General features: G+C 43.8%; 1 protein-coding gene across 7 annotated transcripts; it reads right to left on the bottom strand.

The window, feature by feature from the left end:
* Positions 1–486: 486 nt before the first annotated feature.
* ZNF18 (zinc finger protein 18) lies at positions 487–19,776 on the bottom strand. Of its 7 annotated transcripts, none has more exons than XM_037028301.1 (8): positions 19,754–19,776; positions 19,033–19,140; positions 11,870–12,374; positions 10,449–10,638; positions 9,927–10,018; positions 4,412–4,496; positions 3,601–3,708; positions 487–1,957 (listed from the first exon to the last, which is right to left on the bottom strand). In XM_037028301.1, exons 3-8 carry the CDS (start codon positions 12,257–12,259, stop codon positions 1,188–1,190), a joined length of 1,635 nt encoding a protein of 544 aa, XP_036884196.1. In that variant the 5' UTR covers positions 12,260–12,374; positions 19,033–19,140; positions 19,754–19,776; the 3' UTR covers positions 487–1,187. The 7 variants fall into 7 exon arrangements, with proteins under 7 accessions (XP_036884196.1, XP_036884194.1, XP_036884198.1 ...); XM_037028299.1 differs by lacking the exon at positions 19,754–19,776 and adding an exon at positions 19,647–19,731; XM_037028303.1 differs by lacking the exon at positions 19,754–19,776 and adding an exon at positions 19,647–19,731 and having other exon boundaries at positions 9,927–10,015.
* Between the last annotated feature and the right edge of the window lie 5,633 nt (positions 19,777–25,409).

Raw genomic sequence — 25,409 nt, 5'->3', positions numbered from 1 at the left:
AAGTAAGTGCAGGCAGGAAGGTGGAGTCTCAGTTTGGGAGGGCAGGACACTGGGGCATGTAACTTTTGAAGACAAGGATGAGTGCACAGGTTAGATATGTGTGTTAATAAACCTCTAGATTAGTACTATAAATTAGCTCAATGCTATTGATTTCTTAACACCTACAAACAAAATGAAATAATAAAGATAATTTTAAAGCACAGAACACTTTGGCAAAAATGATAGCCTACGTGGGATACCAGGATAAAGAAGGGCAGCCTGAGGTATGCTAGAAGTGGCAGGTGGGCTCGGGAAGAGGACACCAGAGACAGATTTACCTGAGGCCAAGAATGCCCAGCACTGGCCAAACTCTCACACCTGAGCACCAGGCTAGCTGATAAACTTGACAGGTTTGTGAGGGATGATCTAGGAGCTCAAATACCAGTTAGGGTCTTCTAGGAGAAAATGTACTTTGAGTTACAATCAATACTCTGTGGATACTTCAGACACACATAAGACAGGAGTGACTCCACTAAGTTTATTTAAAACAGGGGACATGACATTAACCTTGCAGCAGCATGACAAAGAACACACGTGAGCTCTCTGGCCATTTCCCCTTCTGTAGCAGGCCTGCTCTAGAACCCTGGTGTGAGAGGACTGATCTGAGTCTTCCCACGAGCAGTGGTTGTGGCTAACCCAGTGACACTCTTCCCGGCAGCACTTCTGGCACAGGATCTCTAAGCAATAGTTTTCTCCCATCTCTCCCCCAAAACAAGATGAAGTGGAAGACAAAGACTATTCTTTCTCCTACAAGAAATTAAACCAGCGTGAAATCCAACCCACAGGCCAATATATCTATCCTCTTGAGTCCAAAACCATGTTTGGGTACTCTCTTCTCCAATTCATGCAAAAGAGGTCCCCAACCTTTCTGGCACCAGGTGCTGGCTTCACGGGAGAAAGGACTGGGTGGGGAGCTGGAGTTCAGCTGCTGCCTCTTACCCACTGCTCACTCCCTGCTGTTGCGGGGTGGGAGGGGCAGAGACAGGACACAGAGCTCAGGGGAGTTTCACGGGTAGCGGGGTTCCTGAGAGGCCACACACCAGAGCCTGTCTGTGGCCTGAGGGTTGGGGACCCCTGCTCTACAAGATGTAATTTGTTCTGATGGAGCCGAGTGTTTTCAAATGAACAAGATGGCTGAGAGGGCATGGCTACTGCAAGGGCTTCTTTCCCAAGTGGGACCTTTGATGTTTATCAAGGCTTGAGCTCCAGCTGAAGCTTTTCCCACAGCAGGAACATTTGTAAGGCTTCTCTCCTGTGTGAACCCTCTGATGTCTATTAAAGTTTGATCTTTGAATAAAACTCTTCCCACAGGTGGGACATTTGTAGGGCTTCTCTCCTGTGTGTATTTTCTCATGGTGGCGTAGCCCTGAGAAGTCACTGAAGCCCTTCCCACAATAATCACATTTACAGGGCTTCTCTCCTGTGTGGATTCGCTGATGTTTCACAAAGTCAGAACTCCGCAGAAAGGCCTTTGTGCAGGTGGGGCACTGGAAGTAGGTCTCTCCAGTGTGAGTTCTGCGGTGGAAAACCAGCTGGGAATTCCTATAAAAGGTTTTCCCACACTCCTTGCAGGTGGGGAGTTTCTGGGCCATGGGGGCCCTCAGCTGCCCCTTAGGGGAGGCTGCTCTCTTCAGCTCAAGCCCCACAGGAGGGCTGGGCAGACAGTGACCCAGCTGTTTTCCAGAAGTCCTTTCTGGAGGAAAGAGCTGTCCTCCCACCCCCTCACCCTGGATGATTTCCTGAGCCTCGGGGACATCCTCTCCTTCTCCAAAGAGTCTCAGCTTGTCCTTAGGGAAGTAGCCATTGAAGGGAGCCTGAGAAAGTGCCTCTTCCAAGGCATGACAGGCGGCATCTGAAGGTTCCTGGTCCCTATGATTTTCCAAGTTTAGGTTCTCTTTGTCATTCTCCTGTCTATCTCCTGAAAGAAGAAAGATTTAAAACAGTTCAATAAGTGGTATGCTGTATTTTCTAACTCCCATGCCAAAGAAAGAAAGGGTCATCATAAGACATTAACTCTTTTACCAAGAGGGTATCAGTGAGGGAAGCAGGGGAATAAAAACATCATCCCCTGTACGCGCCTGGCACTCAAGTCACTTGGTACTAAGGGACTCAGCTCCGACAGAGAACAAGGACATCTGATGTGGAGGGGGCTCACAGAGGGCACTGCTGACCGCCCCTCCCCCATATAAGCAGCATGCATTTTTTAAAAAATCACAGTTGACATACTGTATTATACCAGTTTTAGGTGTACAACATAGGGATTCAACAGTTATATACCTTACAAAGTGGTCACCACAGTAAGCTTAGTACACAGTTACTGCAATATTAATGATTATTCCCTATGCTATACATTATACCCCTGGGACTAAATTCCAAGTTTATACTTCTTAATCCCCTTCCCCCTTTCCCATTTCCCCCAATTCTCTCACCTTTAGCAACCATTAGTTTGTTTTCCATATCTATGTTTGTTTCTATTTTGTTTGTTTTCTTTTAGATTCTGCATGTAAGTAAAATCATATGGTATTTGTCTTTCTGACTTACATTACTTAGCATGATACTCTCTAGATCCATCCATGTTGCTGCAAATGGCAAGAGCTCATTCCTTGTCACATCTGAGTCATACCCCACAGTGTGTGTGTGTGTGTGTGTGTGTCCACCTCTTCTTATCCCTACACCTGCAGACGGAAATTAAGGCTGCCTTCACATCTTGGCTGTGGTAAACAATGTCAAAATGAATGTGGGGGTGCATATAGCTATCATTTTCTTCAGATAGATACCAAGAAATGGAATTGTTGGGTCATATGGTAGCTCTATTTTTACATGTAATTATTAAGACCCAGGAAAAACAAGTGTATTATATCAGAGTGCTACTTCAAAAAATGACTGGCTTTTATCTCATCGTTTATAAAAATATAATCACACTTTTTGCCCAGATTTTTGAGGATAAAAATAAGGATGTTCATTATACATGGGTATAATGATTGATTACACACCATGGGTATAATAATCCCATGTAATGTGGGTGCACATTATGTACAGGAGTACATTATATGTGGCAAAATGTGGTATTTGTTGTTCCTGCTATTTAATGAAAGTTAGATGCATCAAGATGAGCTAAACCATGTTTTATTTTGTTTGTTTTATTTTATTTTGTTTAGGGTGAGTTGGTTACTATTCGCTATAACCAGAATAAGGAAAGTCTAATTACTCTGAACCTTCAAACAAGAGGAAGGATAGTAATGGCTGTTACATAATCTTTTTTTGTAATGGAATCTACCCCCATCTGTATTGGTCTCAATCTGTACTCATCTCAATTCTCTCTGAGAAAGATGCCTGTCACAACAGATAAGACTAAAGGCAGCACATCTGAGGTGCAGTCTTTCTTCTGTGATCGACTATATGTGTCAACAGCCCTATAGCTAGAGATTAAAGGGACCTGACTGACTAAACTAACCAGACATAGCTAGTATAGCCAAGTCCCAAATCCTAATATGTCCCTCACCCCCTGCAATGTAATGACAAGAGACCAGAAATGGCTCTATCCAATGGAAGATTACTCACCCATGCCAGTGGGTTTTGGGAGCTTCTCACTGACATAAAGGTGCAATCCTGCCAGTTCCTCCCTGTACTCTGTTGAATTAGTCGGGTCAGGCTTGGAACTGGAAATGCCTGGTACAGAGAGAGAGATAACATGTGGGCCTTGATGAACTGGAAGGACTGGGGACCCAGCTGGTTTTCAAAGGAGTGCCTGGGGTGTGACAGGAAATGGAAGGCTCTGGAGACCACTTAAGGTAATTCAACTTAGAAGGGTGTGTGGAGTTTCTAAGATACCAGTGCTCCCAAGATAACCAGGATACATGGTGAAGACCACAAAAAAGAAGAATCTGTGCAGGTAGAGTCAGACAGGTCTGACTGTCTTACAGTCAGATGTAAGACAGGTCTTACACCTTGCAGGCTGGTGTAAGACCCCTCCAATAGTTTGTTGAGACTGTGGTTTAATATTAAAGAGTGTGGACTCAAAGCCAGCCACACCTGAGATCCACTGTAACTCAGCTAAGTAACAATGAGCAAGTGACTTGATCTGACACTCAACTTTCATCATCTTAAAAATGGGAATACCATCACCTATTTCCCGGATTAAAGGAATCACTGCATGTAATGCACCCATGATAGTTCCTGGTGCAGAGAATACTTTCTGCCATCAGGAAGTTCTCACTGGGACTCTGTTATCTTCGACTCACTCCATTCCCAATGGTGTCGATGACGACTATCTTCACCGAGATAACCTCAAGTAGAGCACTATCTCTAAAGCACACAGAAAATGCTTCACATTCCTTCCACCTCTGTCCATCAGGCGAGCCTGTGCCCTCACCTCCTGAGATCATCTTCCCATAGGTCTCCAGCAGGAGATCCCAGTATTGCTCCTTTTGAGTGGAATCCAGGTGCCGCCACGGCTCCTAGAAAACACACCATGCTGTGAAGTCAGAGAAAGTTTTTGTACCCTGCTCTCCCTGCCTACAGGAGGCTAAGAAAGGAATGTGCCTTGGAAGCCTGACATCAAAATATTTAAGAATGCATGGGAGGACTGGTTCAAGGGAAAAGACCAAAGGAAAAACCACAGTCCCTACACCAGTATTTATTGCCTTGGGTAGAAAACATTCAGGTTTTAAGTTCTGCATTACTTTTCAGTTGCATGTAGTTAAGAGTGGAGAACAGAGAGAAAGCAGGACACCTCTCTGCACTGTCTCTTCTTTCACTCCTCCAGTGCCTAAGTAGAGTCTTTGAAGAGTAGGAGCCTGACAGTCCCAATATTCTATTACAGTCTGGAAATTGAAGAGGGAAAAGAAAAAAATTACAAAGGTATTTGTTGAAAAAGCAACTATTGAGAAAGTGAGAAGAATTAGCAATGAAGTCAAATAGGCTGTAAGTCTCACTGTGAAACAGGCAGGCGGATTCATAGCAGACAGAAAGGGCAGCCGCCATATACCCTTGGCATCTCCCAACAGTTCTGAGTTTAGGGTCTAACACTAAATTAGCTCTCCTTCCAGCAAGTGGGAAATTGATGAGTTGTCTAGAGCAAGGTGCCCTTCAATTATCTCCCAAATATGCCTCTCTTATTCTACAGAACTGGAGACTGGAGACTCAAAACTGGAAATGCCATCTTAGTAGGGTCTACTTTCATGAATTCAAATTTTCATCTCCCCACCAAGAAAAAAACTGTCAGACACTCAGATCGTATACCAGAGGGATTAAGACCACCATCTTTGGAGTAAAACACTGGATTTCAAGTGGGTTTCCACCACTTCCTGGGTGTGTGACCTTAAGCAAGTTACTTAACCTTTCTGGTCCTCAGTCTTCATCTAATGATAGTACTGAACCCACCCTGGCTGGAGAGGCTCAGTGGATTAAGTGCTAGCCTGTGAATCAAAAAGTCACTGGTTCGATTCCCGGTCAGGGCACATGCCTGGGTTGTGGGCCAGGACCCCAGTTGGGGGCGTGGGAGAGGCAACCACACATTGATGTTTCATTTCCTGCTCCTTCTCCTTCCCTCCCTCTCTCTACAAGTAAATTTTAAAAACCTTAAAAAAAGTAATGATAGTACTGAACACAAAAATTGTTGGGAGGTAACAGAAATAATGCAAGTGTCATGTATTTTCAGAGTACACTGTCCTCTTTATTCATAGCACTCATCAGTTTATTAAATGTTTCTATATATGTGCATTACGTGTACAACACAATACCCAATCTTTTTTATACATACACATATAAAAATACGTAATCAACAGTGGGCTCCACTAGTTCTTAGAACCATGAGAAAAGGACTCTCCACTGTACTCTTCCTGGCCCCAAGTCCCTGTCTAGCTCCTAGCAAGTAAGCCCTCCGTAAGTGATACATATTATTACTGCCATCATCTGTGCTCTGTGGGCTATTCCACCTCCCACACTAACCACAGGGTTTCCAGAGAGAATTAAGGGATTTTGTACACTTTCAGGAACCCCGAAGTTGAGAACATGAATTATTGTCATGGACAGCCAGCTAGGCTGTAGGGAGCAAAGAGGAGAACAAGAATGAGAACATGAAGTCATCTTCCTACTACTAATACAAATAATATACTGCTCAGAGAAGCCATTCACTGTCCTAGCACTGCCAAGGGAAGTGGGAATGGCTGAAAGATAATGGGGACACCAGAAAGTCTTTTAACTCCCAGCCACTATGCCAAAAGAAGGGAGAGAAGGGAGGGAAGAGAGGAGGGGGGAGAAGGAGGAGGAGAGGAAGAAGGAGGAGGAAGGAAGGGAGGAGGAAGGAAGGAAGGAGGAGTTAAAAATTTTTAGGGTGAAAAAAGTGAAAAGTGAAGTGACCTTAATATATTTAATTATGTATTTAACTATTAACTATAACCACATTTTTAACGTAAGTTTTAACTTAAAAGTTTTTACTTTTAGAAATTGTTAGCAGTTTATTCTGTTAGTCTTCTGTGAACGAAGCCACCTTAACAACCTCCTAAAAGTATCGACTTGAGCAAATACTGCTGAATGAGAGTTTGCAGTCCTCACAGTCAGAACACAGATCCTGGCTTGACACCAGCAGAGCGAAGGGTGGGGGTTCCAGGCACTGCAATGTCTAATTGGCTGCCTGGCTTGCTGGGTAAAGAGCCTATTCTACAGGCAGCAAAACAGAAGCTACCAAGTACAGTACAAGATACAAAAGAAAACAACCACCAAAATGCCCAAGGGCGACAGAAGTCACCAAAATCAAGAAGCAGAAGTTGCTTCAGGAATCTCTAAACAGTGTATCCCCACTTAAAGGCACAAACTTATTAAGAAGTGCCAACCAGCTCTGGATGCTTGAATAAAACCCCTTACTTAAGAGCCAAGACACCAACTGCAGCCACCTTGTTTTTTCTCATTTTTAAAAGAGGAGGGAAAATCTAAATTCCTAACCTGGAAGGGCAGAAGTACATTGGATGAGAAATCATCTTGCTTTTATGTGAAAACAGTACCATCTTGTGGACTTACAAGACATTGCCACCTGACTTGCACAGAGTTCTCAGTACTGTGTTCCTTTCCTGAAGTGTGAAAACACAGAAAAGGAAGTCAATGTATACCCCAGTGTGTGTGAGGTTCTCACTCAGCCACGATGTCTAAAAACCCAGTGTCACTGTGTAGGAACACTACTACATTATTCTGGCATTATGCACCAAGTTCCACTTATGAAAGAGATTAGGGAAAGCAATTACTTATATATTAAAAATCCTGTCACTTACAAAGGATTTCATTAAATATCAAGATCCTTCTAATGCAAATAATTGTTAACTTGGGGGAGGGATATTAGAATTGGTTAGAAATGATGTTTTATTTGTTTAGGTTCAGTGGCTGTCAATCAGCCATCTGCTAAACACAGGGAATTTAACACACACACAATGTTGCTGGTGAGCATTTTAAATCTTTTGCCTTTAAGCATCCAGGAGAGGTCATGGTTAATGTTATGTTATATAGAGTAAACGCTTAATTCTACTAGTTAAAATATGTTAATAAGTTATATATACTTTTCATAGGGATATACTGTACTTACTATAGAATAAACAATAATCCTGAGTCTGCTCAAAATATTTGAGAGAATACCCAATATTTTTCACCAAGCAATCTCCTGCCTAACAATTTGGTTTCTCAGTACCCTGAAAGCAAGAAGGCACCCTGAGTCACTAAAACATGTATCCTTTCCCCACCCCTATACCCACAGTGCTACAAAGGTGGTATTCTGCCTTTTCAATCTTGGAGCCTAGAAATCTAAAGCTCAGGCCTGATTCTCACCCTTACCTTTGGCACCTCCTACTGGCTTCCCTATCTTCCCCTGCACTCTCTACTACCTCACCAGGTAAATCCCAAGGGGAGTTCCCCAAGGTTCGAAACAATGTTTTCATTAAGGTGTATAGGTTCCTGGAAATTTTTATTTTTATCAAATGCAGGTTTTTAGAATTTTTAACGAGATAATCAAAATGAACCTGCCCCAGACACTTCTGTTTATAGCCAGGATGGAGTAATAGGGACTGGGTTTATCTTTGTGTCTGAAGCCACTGAGAAAAGGGACCAACTACCCGAACAATGGTTTTCAGATGTTGCATGTTAGGCAGAGCAGAGCACAGATCCCTGCACGTGGGGAAACAAAACATGTGAGCCCTAGAGTTGCCCAGGCTTACTGGCTACAGAGAACATTGAGATTAGCTCAAAGGGGGGTCCCTGACAGAACCAGGCAGCCCTCCAAAGTGAGCAGAAGGAGCTCTGAGGGGGATATAGGGTTACCGGGAAAGAAGGCCAGAGTGGGAAGCCCCACTAAGCGGCAGCTCTGGAGCCCTGCAGGGGCCACCTGTCGAGCCCAGGACAGCACCACTCAGCAGAAGCAGAGGAAACAACCCTCAGGGTTTGCTCAGTGCAGGAAATGCCTCCCCTGTCCAGCATCCACAGTGCACACACCCTCGTGCATCAAGGGGCATCAGGTAGAGCTCTCTGAGGGGTATTGCCTCAGCAGTGGGGAAGAGGTAGCCCGACCCTAAAAGCGCCTCCAATGCCATATAACAAACTGTCCAAGTCACCTAACAGTATCCCAGCGCTGAGCCCAAAACATTTATAGGAATACAGAAATACCCAGCCTCAGCAAGGTTGAAGTCCTGATGTTTGACATGCGATCAAAGATTGCTGGGCCTACAAAGCAACAGGAAAACACAACTCATAATGTGGAGGTCAATCCATCCACCAAAACTGACACAGGTGATAAACTAGTGGACAAGGACATTAATACAGATGTTGCAACCCTATTTCATGTGTTCAAGAAGGTGAAGGAAAGTCTGAACCCATTAAATAAAAGATATAATAAAGCCCTAATTCAAACTTCAAGAGATTAAAAATACATCTGAGATGAAAAATACACTAGATGGGATTAACAGCTTGGTAGACACAGAAATTAATGAACTTAAAGACAAAATAGAAACTATCCAAAACAAAACACCGAAGTTAGAAAAAGAGAGAGGAGAGCATTGCTAGCTGAAGGACAGCGTAAGCAGATCTAATACATGCACACACATTATCATTATATCCATTCCATATGTGTGTCACTCTCAGAGTCCTCCGAGAAGGAAATGAGGAAAAAAGAGAAAGAAAAACAGAGAAATAATGGTTAAAAGTTTTCCAAACTTGATAAAAACTATAAACACACAGACCCAAAAGTTTAATGAATCCAAGCACAAGAAACATGAAGAAAACAATTCCATGGTATATCATAGTCAACTTGTTCAAACCCAGTGAGAAAATATTAAAAGCAGCAAGAAAGATACATTATATGCAGAACAAGGATAAGACATATGGCATGATTCTATTTCACAGAAAATGCTAGAAAATGCAAACAAATGTAGGGTAATAGAAATCAGAGCAGTTGCTGCCTCTGAATTGCTGGGAAGAATGGGGGGTGGGGGAGTGGAGGGGTCGGGGAGAGGGAAAGGAACCTCTGGCGGGGACCAAGATGTTTATTGCCTTGTTTGTGGTCATGGTTTTGTGTGTGTCTGCAGGTGCCAAAACACTTGACAAACCGAATGCTTTCAACACATGCAGTTTGTTGTGTCGATTATGCCTCTAGGAGTGGGGAGGGGAAGAGAAACTTGTCCCACGTTAGATATAACCATTGAAGTATCAAACTGACTTCTACATGGGAGGCTCAGATGAAGAAATGAGAGTCTTTTCTCAGCATAACTTTTCTCAGATGACAATTAAGAAACATTCTGTTGGGTTTCATGCCACAGGTATTATTCTTGTTATCCTTGCTAGGCCTTCCTTTCTGCGAATTTCTGTGGATTCTCCCCGCTCCGGGGTCAGGGAGGCAGGGCAGCCTGGCTCACCTGAGGTGCGGTTTGGAGAAGGGAGGCTCCGAAGGGCTGGTCTCTGAGGAGCCTTTCCTCAGGCTGGGCAGGGAGCAGGGGGGCAGCCACTGCTGAAGTGAGAAAGAGGCAGTTTGCAGAACTAGATTCCTCCTCAACCAGTCTCCAGAGGCACCAATACAAATCTTTGCAAATTAGAACTGGTACCTGTTTCACCATCTATGGTCTCACCATCTATAATTTTAAGAACCACATTTACTGCCCTAAAAAACTGCAACTCCCCTCAACCTTCCCAACAGTCCCGCCCATATTTTCTACCCTCCTTCCTCAAAACCAAAACCCAAAAGGTATGGGCTAGTGATCATGTGGTTAAATTACAGGCTGTGGATATCCACATTAGAGCGATTCATGCAGAATACCCTGTTTCTGAACCTCCTACAGATAACCCCACTCTGGGCAGCATTATCATTTCCAACTCACTCTTAGCCCCACCGACCACAGTCCCCAGGAGGGCACCACACACCACCGTGCTAACAGCCCCACCTAATTCCTGTTCCACGTGAGACTCCTCTTTCACCATGTGGCTCAGTGGCTCCCCCGGCCCAGAGGGTGAATTCTGGAGTCCCAGCTCCTGAGGTGTCACGTCAAGATGAGACTCCACTTCCCCACCTTGGCAGCTCACCGGTTCCACCTTCTGGGACCAGATGTCCTGTCCTAGAACCTGGATGCTGATCTAGAGACCACACACAGCACTCATCACTGAAAGGGCCAGAGGGTTTCTGAAAGCTTCTATCATAGACCATAAGACAGTCCTTAGGAACATGGACTAAGGAAAGAGAAAAACAGCATTAAGTTCTAGTACAGCAGGAACCAGTGAGAGAGGTCAAAAGCCGAAGCCTAATCCAGGGCTGGGTGACCTTGGAGATGTACCACTAATACTGTGTTTCTACTGGGTAGTCTACCCCAGTTAAAACTCAGGTGTCTTTTGAATAACTTTTCAAATACTCTAGTCAAAAGATAGAATGGGATGGGAGACTTCAACCCCTAACGGCTAAAAAGTGTTGCAATTCCCAGGGAATCTTTGAACTCAGTGTGTTATGGGGATATACCGATGTGGTGTGATAATATATATCTGGTCTTTGCCCCTGGCATAGTACACCTGCAACCCTTAGAATTACCTGAAGGACAGGAGTGATAGGAGCGACTTTTGTCAGAATGAGCCCCTTTCAACTATCCCTGAGTTTATGCTAAGGAGTTAATTCTTGGTGGACCTTTAGGCAGCTTCAGGAGTGGGGCTGGTTACCAGAGGAACCAACGGGGTAATTAGAGGGTTGGAGCTTTCAGCCCCACCCCTCAAGCTCTGGAGAAGGGACAGGGGCTAGACGTGTTCTATCACCAGTGGCCAATGATAAGTCAATCATGCCTGAATAATGAAACCTCCATATAAACACCTGAGCTTGGGAGTTCAGGGAGCTTCTGAGCTGGTGACCACACCAAAGCGGATGGCCTGACAAGAGCAGGGAAGCTCTGTGTAACCTCATCTCCTCCATTGGCCTATTCCTGAGTCACAGCCTTCATCACAAACTGGAAAATGTACGTAACATGTTTTCCCGAGTTCTATAGGTCATTCTAGGCAATTATGTGAGGACAAGGTTTTGGGAACCTCCAAATTTAGAGCCAGTTGGTCCTAAGCATAGGTGGCCCTTGAGACTTGTGACAGGCATCTGAAATGGGGGCGGGCTTTGAGACTAACCCTTACTCTGTAGGATCCGAGTCAAACCCAGATATTCAGTGTCAGAACTGAACTGAAATGTAGGACACCTGGCTGGTAGCAGAGAATCGGAGAATGGTTGTTGGTGCAGAAAACACCACATATTTGGTGTCAGAAAAAAAAGGCAATACATCTGATAAGACCCCAAAGCAGCCCTGTGCTTCACTAACATGTCATAATAGCCTCAGCTTACCCACTGCCACAGCCTCTGGGGGTCTCCCTTCAAGCTTTCCACGAGGGTCACTACCTCCTCCCCGCTGCCTGGACACTGCTTCCGCACCCACATCTGAATCTCCCCAGGCAGGATGGTCAGGAACTGCTCCAGCATGAGGATCTCTAGGATCTGCTCCTTGGTGTGTACCTCTGGCTGCAGCCACTGAAAACAGAGCTTCCGCAGTTGTCTCAGGGTTTCCTGGGGCCCAGACATTGCCTGGTAACGAAACTGCCTGAAGAGCTGACGTGCTGTCTCAGGGTTGGAGGGCTCCCCTCGAGGGACAGCATCTGGCCCAGAGAATAGGAAGTCCTCGGCCTTCGGCAGTGGTGGCAGCAGGACCAGGGCCTGCCCCAGCTCAGTGGGCATCATCTGGCCTGGCAAGTCCTTTCAGGTAGAGTTCTTCTGGGATGAAGCTGTCTCTGGGGAGCACCAGGCCTTCACAGAGCCTCTCACAGGGACAAAAGAGGGAGCGAGATCGTGTGCTCTATAGAGAAAAGGGACACGTCAGAAAGAACAATGAGGAGTCAACCACAGATTTTTCCAAATCAGTGGATACACTCTTTAATTTTGCGAGAATGTAAACTTGAAGCCACAAAGTAAACCACTCATTCTTATCTGACCTGTGACCATCACCCTGACCATTTTATAACATCCCTATTTGGTCCTCAAATGTCCAGCCCGCGTAGGAAAATGAAATGCACAAAATGAAGCATTTTCACTATAGGTCTCCAGGTAAACAGCTCTTCTGGAAACATTTCTATATCTGCATCCTTATGTCAGCACACTAAAAAATAAAGCTGAACAAAAAACATCAGTGCCCTATAAACAAAGGCTAATGTTGAAATGATCAGATGTTTCCATAATAAATACGAGGTTGAACAGAACAAATTAATTCTTCCCAAAAAAGTGCAATGAAATTTCTAAGTGACCTCTTTTGAGTGGGATGTTGAAAACTGGGAATTTATATAAAAAAAAAACCTGTCACACCTGAGATTTTCAACCCTGGCCTTAAAAAAGGTTTAAAATAAATACTACCTATCTTGAAAACATTCCTACAGAATTGATTTGATACATAGTATCAAAATTTAGTTAGTAATTAAGGTGGTAAAAGAAGAAATAGTAAGTGGCAAAGTTAATGCTATATCTAGTTAGCTTTTTTGCAATATAATCTAATACTGGATTGATTGTTGGGTCAATGCTCAAATGCTTTTAAAGGACCTAAAGGTCAACATTCTCTGTAACACTAACCACAACAACCAAAAGATACCCAGTCAGTTGGGAATCTGGCTTAATTAGAGATCAGTATAACACTCTAGCTTTTAATAGTTGCCCTTTCCTTCAGTTATAATAACCAATGTCCTTGCCCTGGCTGGTGTAGCTCAGTGGACTGAGTGCTGGCCTGTGAACCAAAAGGTTGCCAGTTCCATTCTTGGACAGGGCACATGCCTGAGTTGTAGGCCAGGTCCTTGGTTGGGGACATGCTATAAGCGACTGACGATGTTTCTCTCCCTTTCTTTCTCCCTCCTTCCCCCTCTCTCTAAAAGATAAATTTTTTAAAACTTAAAAAAAAAACCCAAACCAATATCTTCATCCCTACCACTTCATCAAACAATTCATCCTATATCACAAAATCATCTAAAAAGCTAAATAAATAGATAAGAATAAATTTCTCCAGGGAACAAAAAAGGAAAAAGTGAAATAAATAAATTGCACATATATTTAGGCAGCAACCAGTTTACCAGTGACATACATTGTATATTATGTGCTCAATAAATACAAGTTTCAGAAATTTAATTCTGGTCATGACAGAGTAACTGGTAGTATACAGACTAGCCCACTCACTGTAAACAACTCCAAAACTGGAGAAAACCTTATAAGGCAACTGTTTTCAAGCACTGGACAAGAGGCAGGCAAGAATGAGTTTCCTGAGAGAAGAAAAGCTCATGAGGTGAATAATATTTCCCATGAACACCCTGGCTATGTGCATGGGGACAATTTCCTGTGGAAAGGAAGCTGGGGCTCTAGCAGAGATCAGCAGTCTCATCTTAAAAAAACAAAAGCAGTAAGGAGGCAGAGGTCAGAGGTTGGAGCCACTGAAGTGGATGAAATCTAAAGAACAGGGCAGCAGAAAGGAGGGAGCTATGGGGGTAGAGGCAGAAGTCTGGGTGGGGTTTCCCCATGAGCCCTTGGCCAAGGGTTAGACTGCTCATTAGCAGAGTGAAACTATGCAAGGTTTAATTAACAGAGAATAGTTGCTACCACATTAAGAGCAAAAGAGAGATACAAAAGACCAACCAGTGATGAGCAACATGGGAGTCTTTGACCACTGAGAGTGGAGAAACCTCTGCCTTCATTAACCTAAAGGCATTGTGGGATACCAGAAAGGCCACATGTTCAAAGTAAAGACCACATCCTAGAGTAAGACCTACTCTAAACCTGCCCTAAAAAGCCTAAAGCCAACCCTCAGCAAGGTCCACAGAGTGAGTCTAGTGGTCTAGTCTGATCTAGTTAGAACTTGGAAAATACCCTGGACTTTCCAAAGATCTGACCTAACAAGGCTTAAAACCAAGGCAATACAAGTCAAAGGTCAGTAAATGAGCTGCGTGCTAGAACAAAAGTCAACACTCTTCAGAGGAAGATAACAGAATCCTTAGCATCAACCATGTGCTATCCAAAATATCTAGGGTGCAATCCAAAATTACTAGACATAAAAAAAAGAGGGAGGCATAGGTAGATACACTTTGCCTCCTTGCACAACCAAATGAAGGACAAGACCATCTTAAAAACAAAAAATAACCAGAACTGCTAGAAAATCAAACTGTATGGAAATCCGACAACCAAGGAGTTAAGGACATTCATCCAGACTGGGAGGAAGGGTGGAGATGGGCAGCTGGGGCAAAGAGGACTCACAGCAAGATGGTGGCTGGCAGAGGAGGCAGTCCCATATTCCCATGCGGATTAAACCGGGAGGACCATGTGGGGAGTGAGACAGAACAAGCAACCCAGGGTTCTGGTGTGGGGAAATAAAGCCTCAGAACCTCTGACTGAAAATACCTATCCAGGTTGAGGTGACAGGAGAAACTCCCAACCTCACAGGAGAGTTCCTTGGAGAGACCCACATGGTCCTAGAACATACACAAAACCACCTACCCAGGAATCAGTCCCAGAAGGGCCCAATTTGCTCGTGGGTAGTGGAGGAAGTGACTGAAAGCTTGTGAAGAGCTGAACAAGCAGCATTGTTCCCTCCCGCACTGCTCCCCCACATACAGCACCACAACGCAGCCACGTGGGTTACCCCGCCCTGGTGAATACCTAAGGCTCTGCCCCTTACTACCTAACAGGCATCCCAAGTTGAAAAATATGGCCCAAATGAAAGAACAGATCAAAGCTCCAGGAAAAATACAACTAGGCGGTGAAGAGATAGCCAACCTATCAGATGCTGAGTTAAAAACACTGATAATCAGGATGCTCACAGAAATGGTTGAGTATGGTCAAAAAACAGAAGAAAAAGTAAAGGCTATGAAAAGTGAAATAAAAGAAAATGTACAGGGAACCAACAGCAAACAGAAGGAAACTGGGACTTAAATCAACAGTTTGGAGCAGAAGAAAGAAACAAATATTCAATCAGAACAGAATGAAAAAACAAGAATTCAAAAAAATGAGGAGAGGCTTAGAAACCTCCAGGACAACTTTAAACATTCCAACATCTGAATCATAGGGGTACCAGAAGGAAAAGAGGATGAGCAAGAAATCAAAAACTTATTTGAAAAGATAATGAATAATATTTCCCCAATATGGCAAAGGAAACAGACTTCCAGGAAGTCCAGGAAGCTGAGGGAGTCCCAAACAAGCTGGACCCAAGGAAGCACATACCAAGGCACATCATCATTACATTACCCAAGATTAAAGATAAGGAGAGAATCTTAAAAGCAGCAAGAGAAAAGGAGACAGTTACCTACAAAGGAGTTCTGGTAAGACCGTCAGCTGATTTCCCAAAAGAAGCCTTATAGGCAAGAAGGAGCTAGAAAGACTTATTCCAGGTCATGAAAGGCAAGAACCTACATCCCAGATTACTCTATCCAGCAAAGCTATCATTTAGAATGGAAGGGCAGATAAGTGCTTCCCAGATAAGGTGAAGTTAAAGGAGTTCATCATCACCAAGCCCTTATTATATAAAATGTTAAAGGGAACTATGTAAGAAAAAGAAGATAAAAAATACAAATAGTAAAATGACAACAACTCACAACTATCAACAACTGAACCTAAAAAAAAAAAATGAACTAAGCAAACAACTAGAACAGGAACAGATTCACAGAAATTGAGATCACATGGAGGACTATCAGTGGGGAGGGAGAGGGGAGAAAATGGGGGGAATAAGAAGCATAAATGATAAGTGCAAAATAGACAGGGGAATGTTAAGAATAGTATGGGAAATAGAAAAGCAAAAGAACTTATATGTATGCCCCATGGACACAAACTAAGGTAGGGGAATGATGGAAGGAGGGGGAGTACAGGGCAGAGGGGAAAAAAGGAGACAAAAAAATGGGACAACTGTAATAGCATAATCAATGAAATATATTTTAAAAATTAAAAAAAGTCAAGGAAAAAAGCAGTCAGGGGAAACCCACCCCAAGATGACCAGAGCACCTAGAGAAAAATCTAATCTTAATGAAAGAAGAGATAAAGACTTTCCACAGAGAAATAAAAGTTACTCAAAAAAGAACCAAATGCTAACCCTAGAAAAAGAACCATCAATCCAGAATTCCACATCCCCCCCAATTTTTTTTAACAACATAAATTAAAAACATTTTTTCAGATAACCACGGTAGGAGAATTTCCCCCCAGTGACTTGTACTACAAGTGACGCTACAGGACATTGCTCTAGTTAAAGGGAAACTCAAATCTACAAAAAGGAAGGAGAATCTCCAGAAACAGTATATATATGATAAATACATAAAATAACATGCTTTTATGTCTTCTCACTTCCTTAAAAGGCAGCTGACTGCTAAAAGCCAAAGTAACAACAATGTAAGTAGAAGATATTACAATAGTACAAAGGAGGGGTAAGTGGAATCAATCTGTTGTTATTACATTTATGAACTGCTAATTGAGAAATAAAAAGTAGAAACTGAGCAGTGGTGGCAGGTGAAAATGGGAAGTGTGAAAGTGTTAAGTGAGAGGCAGAAAATGAGAAATGTGAACTGTGAAGTGTAAAGTGGTACAATATTAAAGTGGACTGACAAGTTAAGGTAAACTTAAGATAACACTTGTAAATTTAAGATATATACTGTTAGCTGTAAAAATATAAATAAGATATAACTAAAAACCAAAAAGGAATACTGAAAATCATTCAATAACCAAAATGCGATAGGAATGGTTGAAGAGAAGAATAAAAACCAGAAAGATCAACCAGAAAAAAGAAAATATGGTAAAATAACATACAACCATGTCAACAATTACATTAAATATAAATGGACTATACACTTGAATTATACAGTAGAGATGGTCAGATTTTAAAAAAGCAAGACCCAACCATATACTGTCTACGAGAGATATTTTACATATAAAGATACAACTTGTAAATAAAATGATGGGAAAAAGACATCCTGTGCAAACAGCAAGCATGTGGAAGCTGGTACGGCTATATTGGTATCTGACCATGAGGCCTCAAGACAAAGAGAAAAAGAGGGACATTTCGTTATGATAAATGGATTAAATCATCTAGAACACAAAAGAACCCTAAATGTGTATGCACTTCATATCAGGTCTAAAGGGATAAATCCTCAATCATACTTGGAGATTTTAACATCCTTTTGTCAGTAATCTATACCACAAGTAAACCACCACCCCCCCAAAAAAAATCTGTAAGGATATAGGAATCTGAACAATACTATCAAACAACTTGATCTTACTGACATTTAGACTCAACAACTACCAAATACGCATTCATTTCAAGTGAATGTATAACATTCACCCAAACAGACAATATACATAATTAAGTGTTGGAATTTTAAAGTATATATTCTCTGGCATCTTTTTTTAAAGATGTTATTCATTTATCTTTAGAGGGGAAGGGAAGAAGAGAGGGAGAGAAATAACAAATCTGTATAGAGGAGTTATACAAATGTAGGGGCATTATTTGTGCTAGACCCTGTATATTACCATATTGAATGATAATGAAAACACAACATATCAAAATTTGTAGAAAACAGCAAAAGCACTGTCTAGAGAGAAATGTACAGCTTTAAATAAATGTTTAAAAACTGAATAAATATCATGTATCCTTCATTAATCTATTTGGTTCTTGAATGTCAAATAACAAATAGCAAGATTTCAGACACAAGAAACTGATCAGTAGATTTATTCAAACTCACTTGGTTCCTGAATTAAGATAGCAGTTTAGATAACATTTAGGAAAAATGACATTTAAGGAAAACTATAGAACTTACAAAATATTTAAGTCTGATTTTAGTAATTATATTCTCACATAATGCTAAAAAGTGCCTCAATTATTCCAAATTAAATTACTTTATAGAGTGTCTGGGTTTATATTGGAATGACTTCATAAGAATCTATTGTAACAACAACAAGAAAAAGGTTATCCCAAATGTAGGGTTGTTATATTTATTAAAGCTGTAACAAATAAGAATGAATTTTTAACCGTACATCTAGGTAAATATATTTACTAGATGTACATATATATAAGGAACCTTTTCTCAGCACCTACTATTGACAAAGACTGTTTAACCAAACCTGGGTCAGCTCCTGAATCCTCTTTTTGACTAGGCTGACCCTGCGCTCTGCCCTTTGGCATTCTAGTCCAGTTTTATCAAGAATCTTGCTGGATCCAGTTTATGGAAAGTCCTCCAGCTTCGCTATCTGATCGATGTCTATATTCCCCCACCCTTGGTAGCTGACCACCCGTGATAAATGACCAAACTCCTTATTCACCCTAGTCTGCCTTCAGCAAATCTGCCCAGTAGGCTTAGCCAGAATCTCCCCTTAACCCATGTTTCCTCCAATAGTTTCACATGCACTGATCCCCGCACTACTCCTTGACTATAAACTTAATGTCTTTATAGTACTCTAGCTGTTACTGCAAAACCCAATTTAGTAGTCCCCCTGAATAAAGTCAGCCTTACCGTCAACAAGCTTCAACAAGCGTCTTGATTAACGTTTTCTTTAACAAGTGTCCTGGGTCAGCTCCGTATTAGGCCCTGTTCACGTCACTTCTAATCCTCACAATTACCCTGCAAGGTAAGTATCAAAGTTTATGGATCAAGGACCTCCGAGGTTCCCAGTGGCAGCCAAATTTAAACCCGGGAAGTTCTAATACCTGTCCTTTGGGGAGGAGAGCTGCCAACGTTTGGTAATTAGTGGGGCGGGTTTGGGGGCTGCCACAAACAGCCCGGGGGAGCTCCCAGGGCCGCTCAAGCCCAAAAGGCTCCGGGCAGCGCTACCCACCGGTAAGTTCTCCACCCTTCGGACCCCAACTCCGACAGCACCCAGGAAAGACTGTGGACATCAGCCCTTCAGGGTTCCCTCTTCCTGACATTCATTTCCAGCCTTTGGGGAGAGACAGGCGGCAGGGGCCCAGTCTCAATCCAGACATGTGGCTGGCGAGTCCAGAAGGAACCAACTGGCTCCAGAACTGAGAGCCGGGTCAGGGTACAGGTATCCCTACAACCCCAGAATCCATTCACAGACCCGCCACCTCTCCGCACGCATTCCCAGGCCAACGGTGGTGTCCACTGACCCTACCGCTGTTCTCGGAGACACAGCCGAGTCCAGCACGGACGCAGGCGGCTCCGGGACTGACCCTAAAAGTCCCCGGTCAGGCCCGCCCAGGATGCGCGTACTCACCTCCGCCCAAAGAACGGAGTCCAGACGCACTTCCGGGAAACAAGCAACTGCGCGCGCTTCTGGCGTTGAGACTGAGGGAGTAGTGGCAGGGCGGGGAGGGACGGGGTGGAGCAAGGGGAGGGGCCTGGACTGAGAAACGGGCTCCTATTGGCCACCCGCGCTGTCTAGCCTCGCGTTGCCCCCTCTACGCTACGCTGCTCTCCCCTGTCCGCAGTGGGCGATTCAGTTACCCATTCAGGAATCTTGCGTTGTTTTGGTCTTCAGCAAACACTCATTTATTAAGGCTCTAGTTTGTTCCAGGCACTGGACCGACCTCTGCGAGGGCCACAAAGATAATTCCCTTGTCTATTACAGATGCTTCGGCCAGTTCCACTCCCAGAGCTGGAAATCTGTGCCATTATCCCCCGTTCTTGACCCAAGTCTCCCACCTTGCTGCCTTTCTTACCTCACTTGGCCTTCAGGAGGCGTTTGGTTTGTCCCGACCTCGCTCCCTCTTGCTTCTCCAACTCTCACCAACGCTGCATTTCCTGGGCATTCTGCTTACACTTCTCCCTTTCGGGGTTGGAGTTCTGTGGTGCGCTAACCTCTTTCCACCTTCGTCTCTCCTCTGTCTGCTTCCATCAGACCCCTCCACCCCTTACACGCACTCATTCTACTGGGATGTCATTCCTGCCTCCTCCCTCCACTCTCCTGCCCTTTCCTGCAGGCTACGATTCCTGCCCCCTCCCCCGGCCACCATACCTCTTAGACACCTCTTCCTTTCTCCAGTCTCTACCTCTCTGCCTCCTTTGCATATTGTTTCTAACCGAGGTAGCAGCCGCATCCTTGCGGTTTCTAAATTTCCGGGCTTGGCCATTTCCAGGCCATCCTGCACTGAGCCACACAGTCATCAGCAGAGGCTGCAGGCTCAAATCAAAGTTATGTATGTGGTATTAGTTTTAGCAAGAGAGGAAACATTAGTGACTTTGATGAGAATAGCTGGAAAAAGAAAAAGTCTAAACGGAGCAAGTTCAATAGAGAATGGGAGGAGAAGAATTGAAGCAACAAATGTAGAGGAGTTATACAAGAAGTTTTGCTGTAAAGGGGAATATCTAAACAAGACAAAGTAGAGGCTATTATAGCATGTTTTTATATTACTTGGAATGATTCAGTAGGGAGGAAAAAGTCGTATTGCAGGGAAGGAAGAGAGCAACTACTGAAGAGTATCCTTGAGCAGAGAATAGGTTGATTTTTTAATAACAAGGCTATTAGGCACACCTACAATCTAGGCTTTATTGGACACCTATAGAAAACATTCTCCTCCCTGGCTGGGTGGCACAACTGGTTGGAGCATCATCCCATACATCAAAAGGTTGAGGGTTCAATACCTGATCAAGGCACATACCTAGGCTGTGGGTCAATCCCTGGTCTTTGGGCATGTATAATGGGCAGCGGATCCATGTCTGTCTGTCTGTCTCTCTCTCTCTCTCTCTCTCTTCCTTCTCTCACTCTCCCTTCTTTTTTTCTCTAAAATTAATAAACATATCCTCAGATGAGGATTAAGAAGAAAGAAAGAACATTTTCACCGATGAAGAAAAACTAAGTAAAAAAACTTAAAGTAAAAAACTAAGAGCCCCACCAAAACAAACCCTCAGAAGGAACAGTCACCAATTTCAAAAAAATTGACAGAACTTGCACCCCGAGAATTGTAGATAATAGAGCAATATAATAAAGATTGCAACATAAGTACTCTGAACTATTCAAATAGGAAAAAGAAAATGTATAAATCATAAAATGAAAGAATAACATTGTTGGGTGGGGGAAGGAGAAAGGATGGAGAGAAGGAAACAATAAAACTGTAGGGTCAAGTGTGTGTGTGTGTGTTTTACAAACTAAAAGATATCCACTTTTTGGAAAGGAAAAGTTTAATCCTCTTGATGGTCAAAAACAGCAAATATCCTTGTTTCCACTGTAGAGATAAAAAGACTGAGATTCAGAAGAGGTAATTACCTAACTCAAAGCCACAGCCACCTTCAATTGTAATTCTGACTTTGAACTCTGCTTTTTCTGAATCCTGTGTTTTCACCTCTCTCTTCAACACCATGCCCCAGGAGAGAATAGGGCAATCAGGAGAAGCTGCAGAAAGAGATCATGTACATTTTAGGGAACTACTGTGGTAGATCTACAATGACAAGACATTGAAATTAACAGACAATGAAGTTAGATTGCATGAGATTGTGGTAGGTCAGTTATTTCACCAAAAGTTCTTGAAGCCTAGGAGTGGATGTTAGAAAAGATAGGTTGAGTTGGGGAAGAGATTCAGATTGACTCAAGGTTAAGGAAACACCAGAATCAGTGGAGGATAGTAAGAAAATGCTGACCACACAGACTGGGTAGGGAACAGAGACAAAAAAAGAAACCAGTCCCAATAATCTCCCTTCTGCCATCAAGTTGTGATTTTTATCCTACTGACTTCATTGGAGCAAACTGTGATGTAACTCATGGAAGAAGAAACTGCATTGTCTTCTGTGGACTATTTTGAGAATAGAGAATTAAACAAAATGCTAACTCTGTTTTTCTGGTTAGAAGTTCTAACACATCACTTGTTTTACAGTGGATGTCCTGAAGGAGATCCTTAAGATGTTCAAAAGGTTCTGGTGGGGCTGGGAAACGATTTGCTACAGTGCCCACAGGTGGCACAAGAGATCACAAAAGAAGGGACCCGGCTCGAAAAATCAGAGTCATAAAGTTTATACCTTTAAACAGATCTGTGGATAAATCTTAATGCTTCAATAATCAAACAACTTTCTTTTTTGAGGACAGAAATTGTCTTTGGACAGCGGGCTTTCAATCATAGGCTTCAGGATTTCAATGACCATCTGACCTCAATGCAGATGTGTGTAGGTATGAGCATTTTTCCAGAGAGGGGCTCCTCAAATGGATCTATGATTTTTTTAAGTTTAAAAGTCATGGACTTCCGCCAAGATGGAGGCATAGGTGGAAACACTGTGCCTTCTCCCACAACCGAGTTTGAACACAACAAAGGTTTGGAGAACTAGGACACACCCAAATACCAGAAAACGGAATTATACGGGAGTCCGACAACCACAAACCGTTCAAGGGGGATGGTAAGAGAGGTGGAGCCAGCAGCGGAGCTGGGTCGGGCAGGACAGATCCCCCAACCTAGACGCACAGGCAGCCCGCAACCAGTCAGGGTGTGGGGCAGAATGACCGCGGTCACACATTCGGGCACAGTGAGACGGACCACACAGGCCCCAGGGGGCGAACCCAGTGGTGGAGGGCTGACGGCGGTGGCACACTCGCGTGCAGTGGAACGAAACGCGTGGGCCTGGTGACGGTGGTGGCTGCGGTGCCGGGGCCGCGGCGGCAGGCGGCAGATGGGAAGCCATTGTCCCTCTTTGACCCTGCACCCACATACAATGTCACAACCCAGCGACTTAGTTGCCCTGTTCTAGTGAACACTTTAGGGCTCTGATCCTGCTATGGGACAGGCACGAACAGCCCAAAAGATGGTGCAAGAAGAACTCAAAGTCCCAGAGCCAATAACTCTAAGTGACCGAGAAATTGCCAGCCTCTCAGAAGCACAATTCAAGACACTATTTATCAGGATGCTCACAGAACTGGTAGATTATGTTGCATTCAAAACCGCGAGAACAAACGTCGGAGACTTTCAGGGGTTCAAAGATGTTGCTTTATTGGCCAAGTTTAACCTGCGCAGGGGCGAACTCTCAGGGTGTCCAAGGACATGGTGCCTGCGAGGGCTGCAAAAGAGAGTCGGGCCAAATGCTTACAGGCTCAGGGTTTTATAGAGGCGCGCAAGCAAGCTGGATACAGAAGCAGATGTGGCGGTTAGCGATTGGCTCAGGGGCACAATAGGGTTACTTATTATTGGTGAGTTAACTCGTGCACTGGCTTGTGCTCCTTTACTTGATTGGTCAGTTGAGCTTGTGCACGGGGCTAAAATTTTTCCCCCTAGTGACTGTCTATCTGCCTGACTGACCGTTGCTCTGGCACACCCTGTTCTTCGGTGTGTCCCGGAGCCTCTTTGCATTAGTTAGCAAAACAACTTTTACTTCCTTATAGCTACTCTCTGGCTAGTTCCCCCTTGCCCTCAACATTCCCCCATTTCCTTGAGAGTAGGTCAAACCCTTGACTCTATTTCATCTGTGGGTAGGATTGTGTAGGGCTGGGAAAGTACCATTAGTTTAACTACTTCTACTCTTTCTTTGATGAAGGCCAATATCTTATTCAATATGATAGGTCCTATAGTATCAAACAGCTTGGAGAAGTCAGCCCTTAAGGTTATAGGTGTTTCCCACCCCAACCCCCAGGTCAAGTTAGAGGCAATTACTGTGCCATCAGCGGTTCTAATCAATACCCATTCTTGGTACCCAAGTCCACAGGTGGGGGCCCAACATAGGAGCCAAATTCCTAGATACTGGAGAAGGTGAGTTTTAAGGGCTTGTCCAGGTCTCTCTGGACTCGCCATTCCCAGGGCTCCTCACTTGGTGCCTGTGCCGGCTTGGCGTGGGAGAGGTGAATCCAATATGGTTTCTCAGCTACCCGGACAGCGGACGGGGTGCTCGACAGTACCTGGTAGGGGCCAGTCCACCTGGGCTCCAAGTTTCCTCTGCGATGGTTGAGTATCCACACCCACTGCCCAGGTTCTGGTTGACCAGGCACCTTGTCTGCCTCCGACTGGGCAACCTGTTGGAGAGCTCGCACCTCACTTCGGATCTTCTGTAGAGCCTGCAGTGGCTTGAGAAAGTTGTGGTTAGAGGCTTCTATTTCCTCTCTGGTCAATCGGGGAACCAGAGGTATAGGTTGCCCAAATAGGAGTTCATAAGGGGCCCAAGTCTTAATATAGGGAGTACATCTTACACGGAAAAGGGCGAAAGGGAGTAGCTCGACCCAATTCTCGCTGGTCTCCTCCTTTAATTTCATTATGGTTTCTTTCAAAGTCTTGTTCATCCTTTCTACTTGACCTGAACTTTGGGGTCTATATATACAATGTAGTTTCCAGGTAATCCCTAATCTTGTGGCTAATTCTTGAGATATCCTGGAAATGAAGGCCGGTCTGTTATCTGAGCCAATGGCTAAAGGGAGGCCATACCTTGGTATAATTTCTCTTAATAATAACTTACAAACTGTAGAGGCTGTTTCCCCTCGTGTGGGGAATGCCTCAACCCACCCTGAGTAGGTATTTACTAAAACTAGTAGATATTTATATCCTGTCTTTCCTGTGGGCATCTCAGTGAAATCTATCTCCCATAACTCTCCTGGGGCTTTTCCTCGATACCTTACTAGGGGAGGTAACTTCTTATTTTGAGCATTTACCTGTGCACATATATTGCATCTGAGTGTAACAGAATGGATAATCTCCTTGATATTGGGTCCTGTATAATATTTCTTGACTAACTGTTCTAACTTATTCTGCCCTAGGTGGGTGTTGGCATGGATGTCCCTTACTATTTCTCTAACTACTCCTTGAGGTAGATAGAGTCTATAGTCTGGGAGCTCTATCCAGCCTCGTTGATTCTTTTTCCCTCCTAGTTTAATTCCTGCCTGTTCTTCTTTAGGGGTGTATTTAGGATCCGGAGGCAGTGTTGGTTGAGGTATTAGCGAGAGGAGGTTCTCAGGCGGGCCAGTGGCTGCT

Source organism: Sturnira hondurensis, unplaced genomic scaffold (assembly GCF_014824575.4).
Source record: "Sturnira hondurensis isolate 20B ecotype Veracruz unplaced genomic scaffold, ASM1482457v3 Scaffold0019835, whole genome shotgun sequence".
NCBI lineage: Eukaryota > Metazoa > Chordata > Mammalia > Chiroptera > Phyllostomidae > Sturnira > Sturnira hondurensis.
Note: the sequence above shows the minus strand (reverse complement) of the source record. Positions and strands in the feature narration are given on the sequence as shown.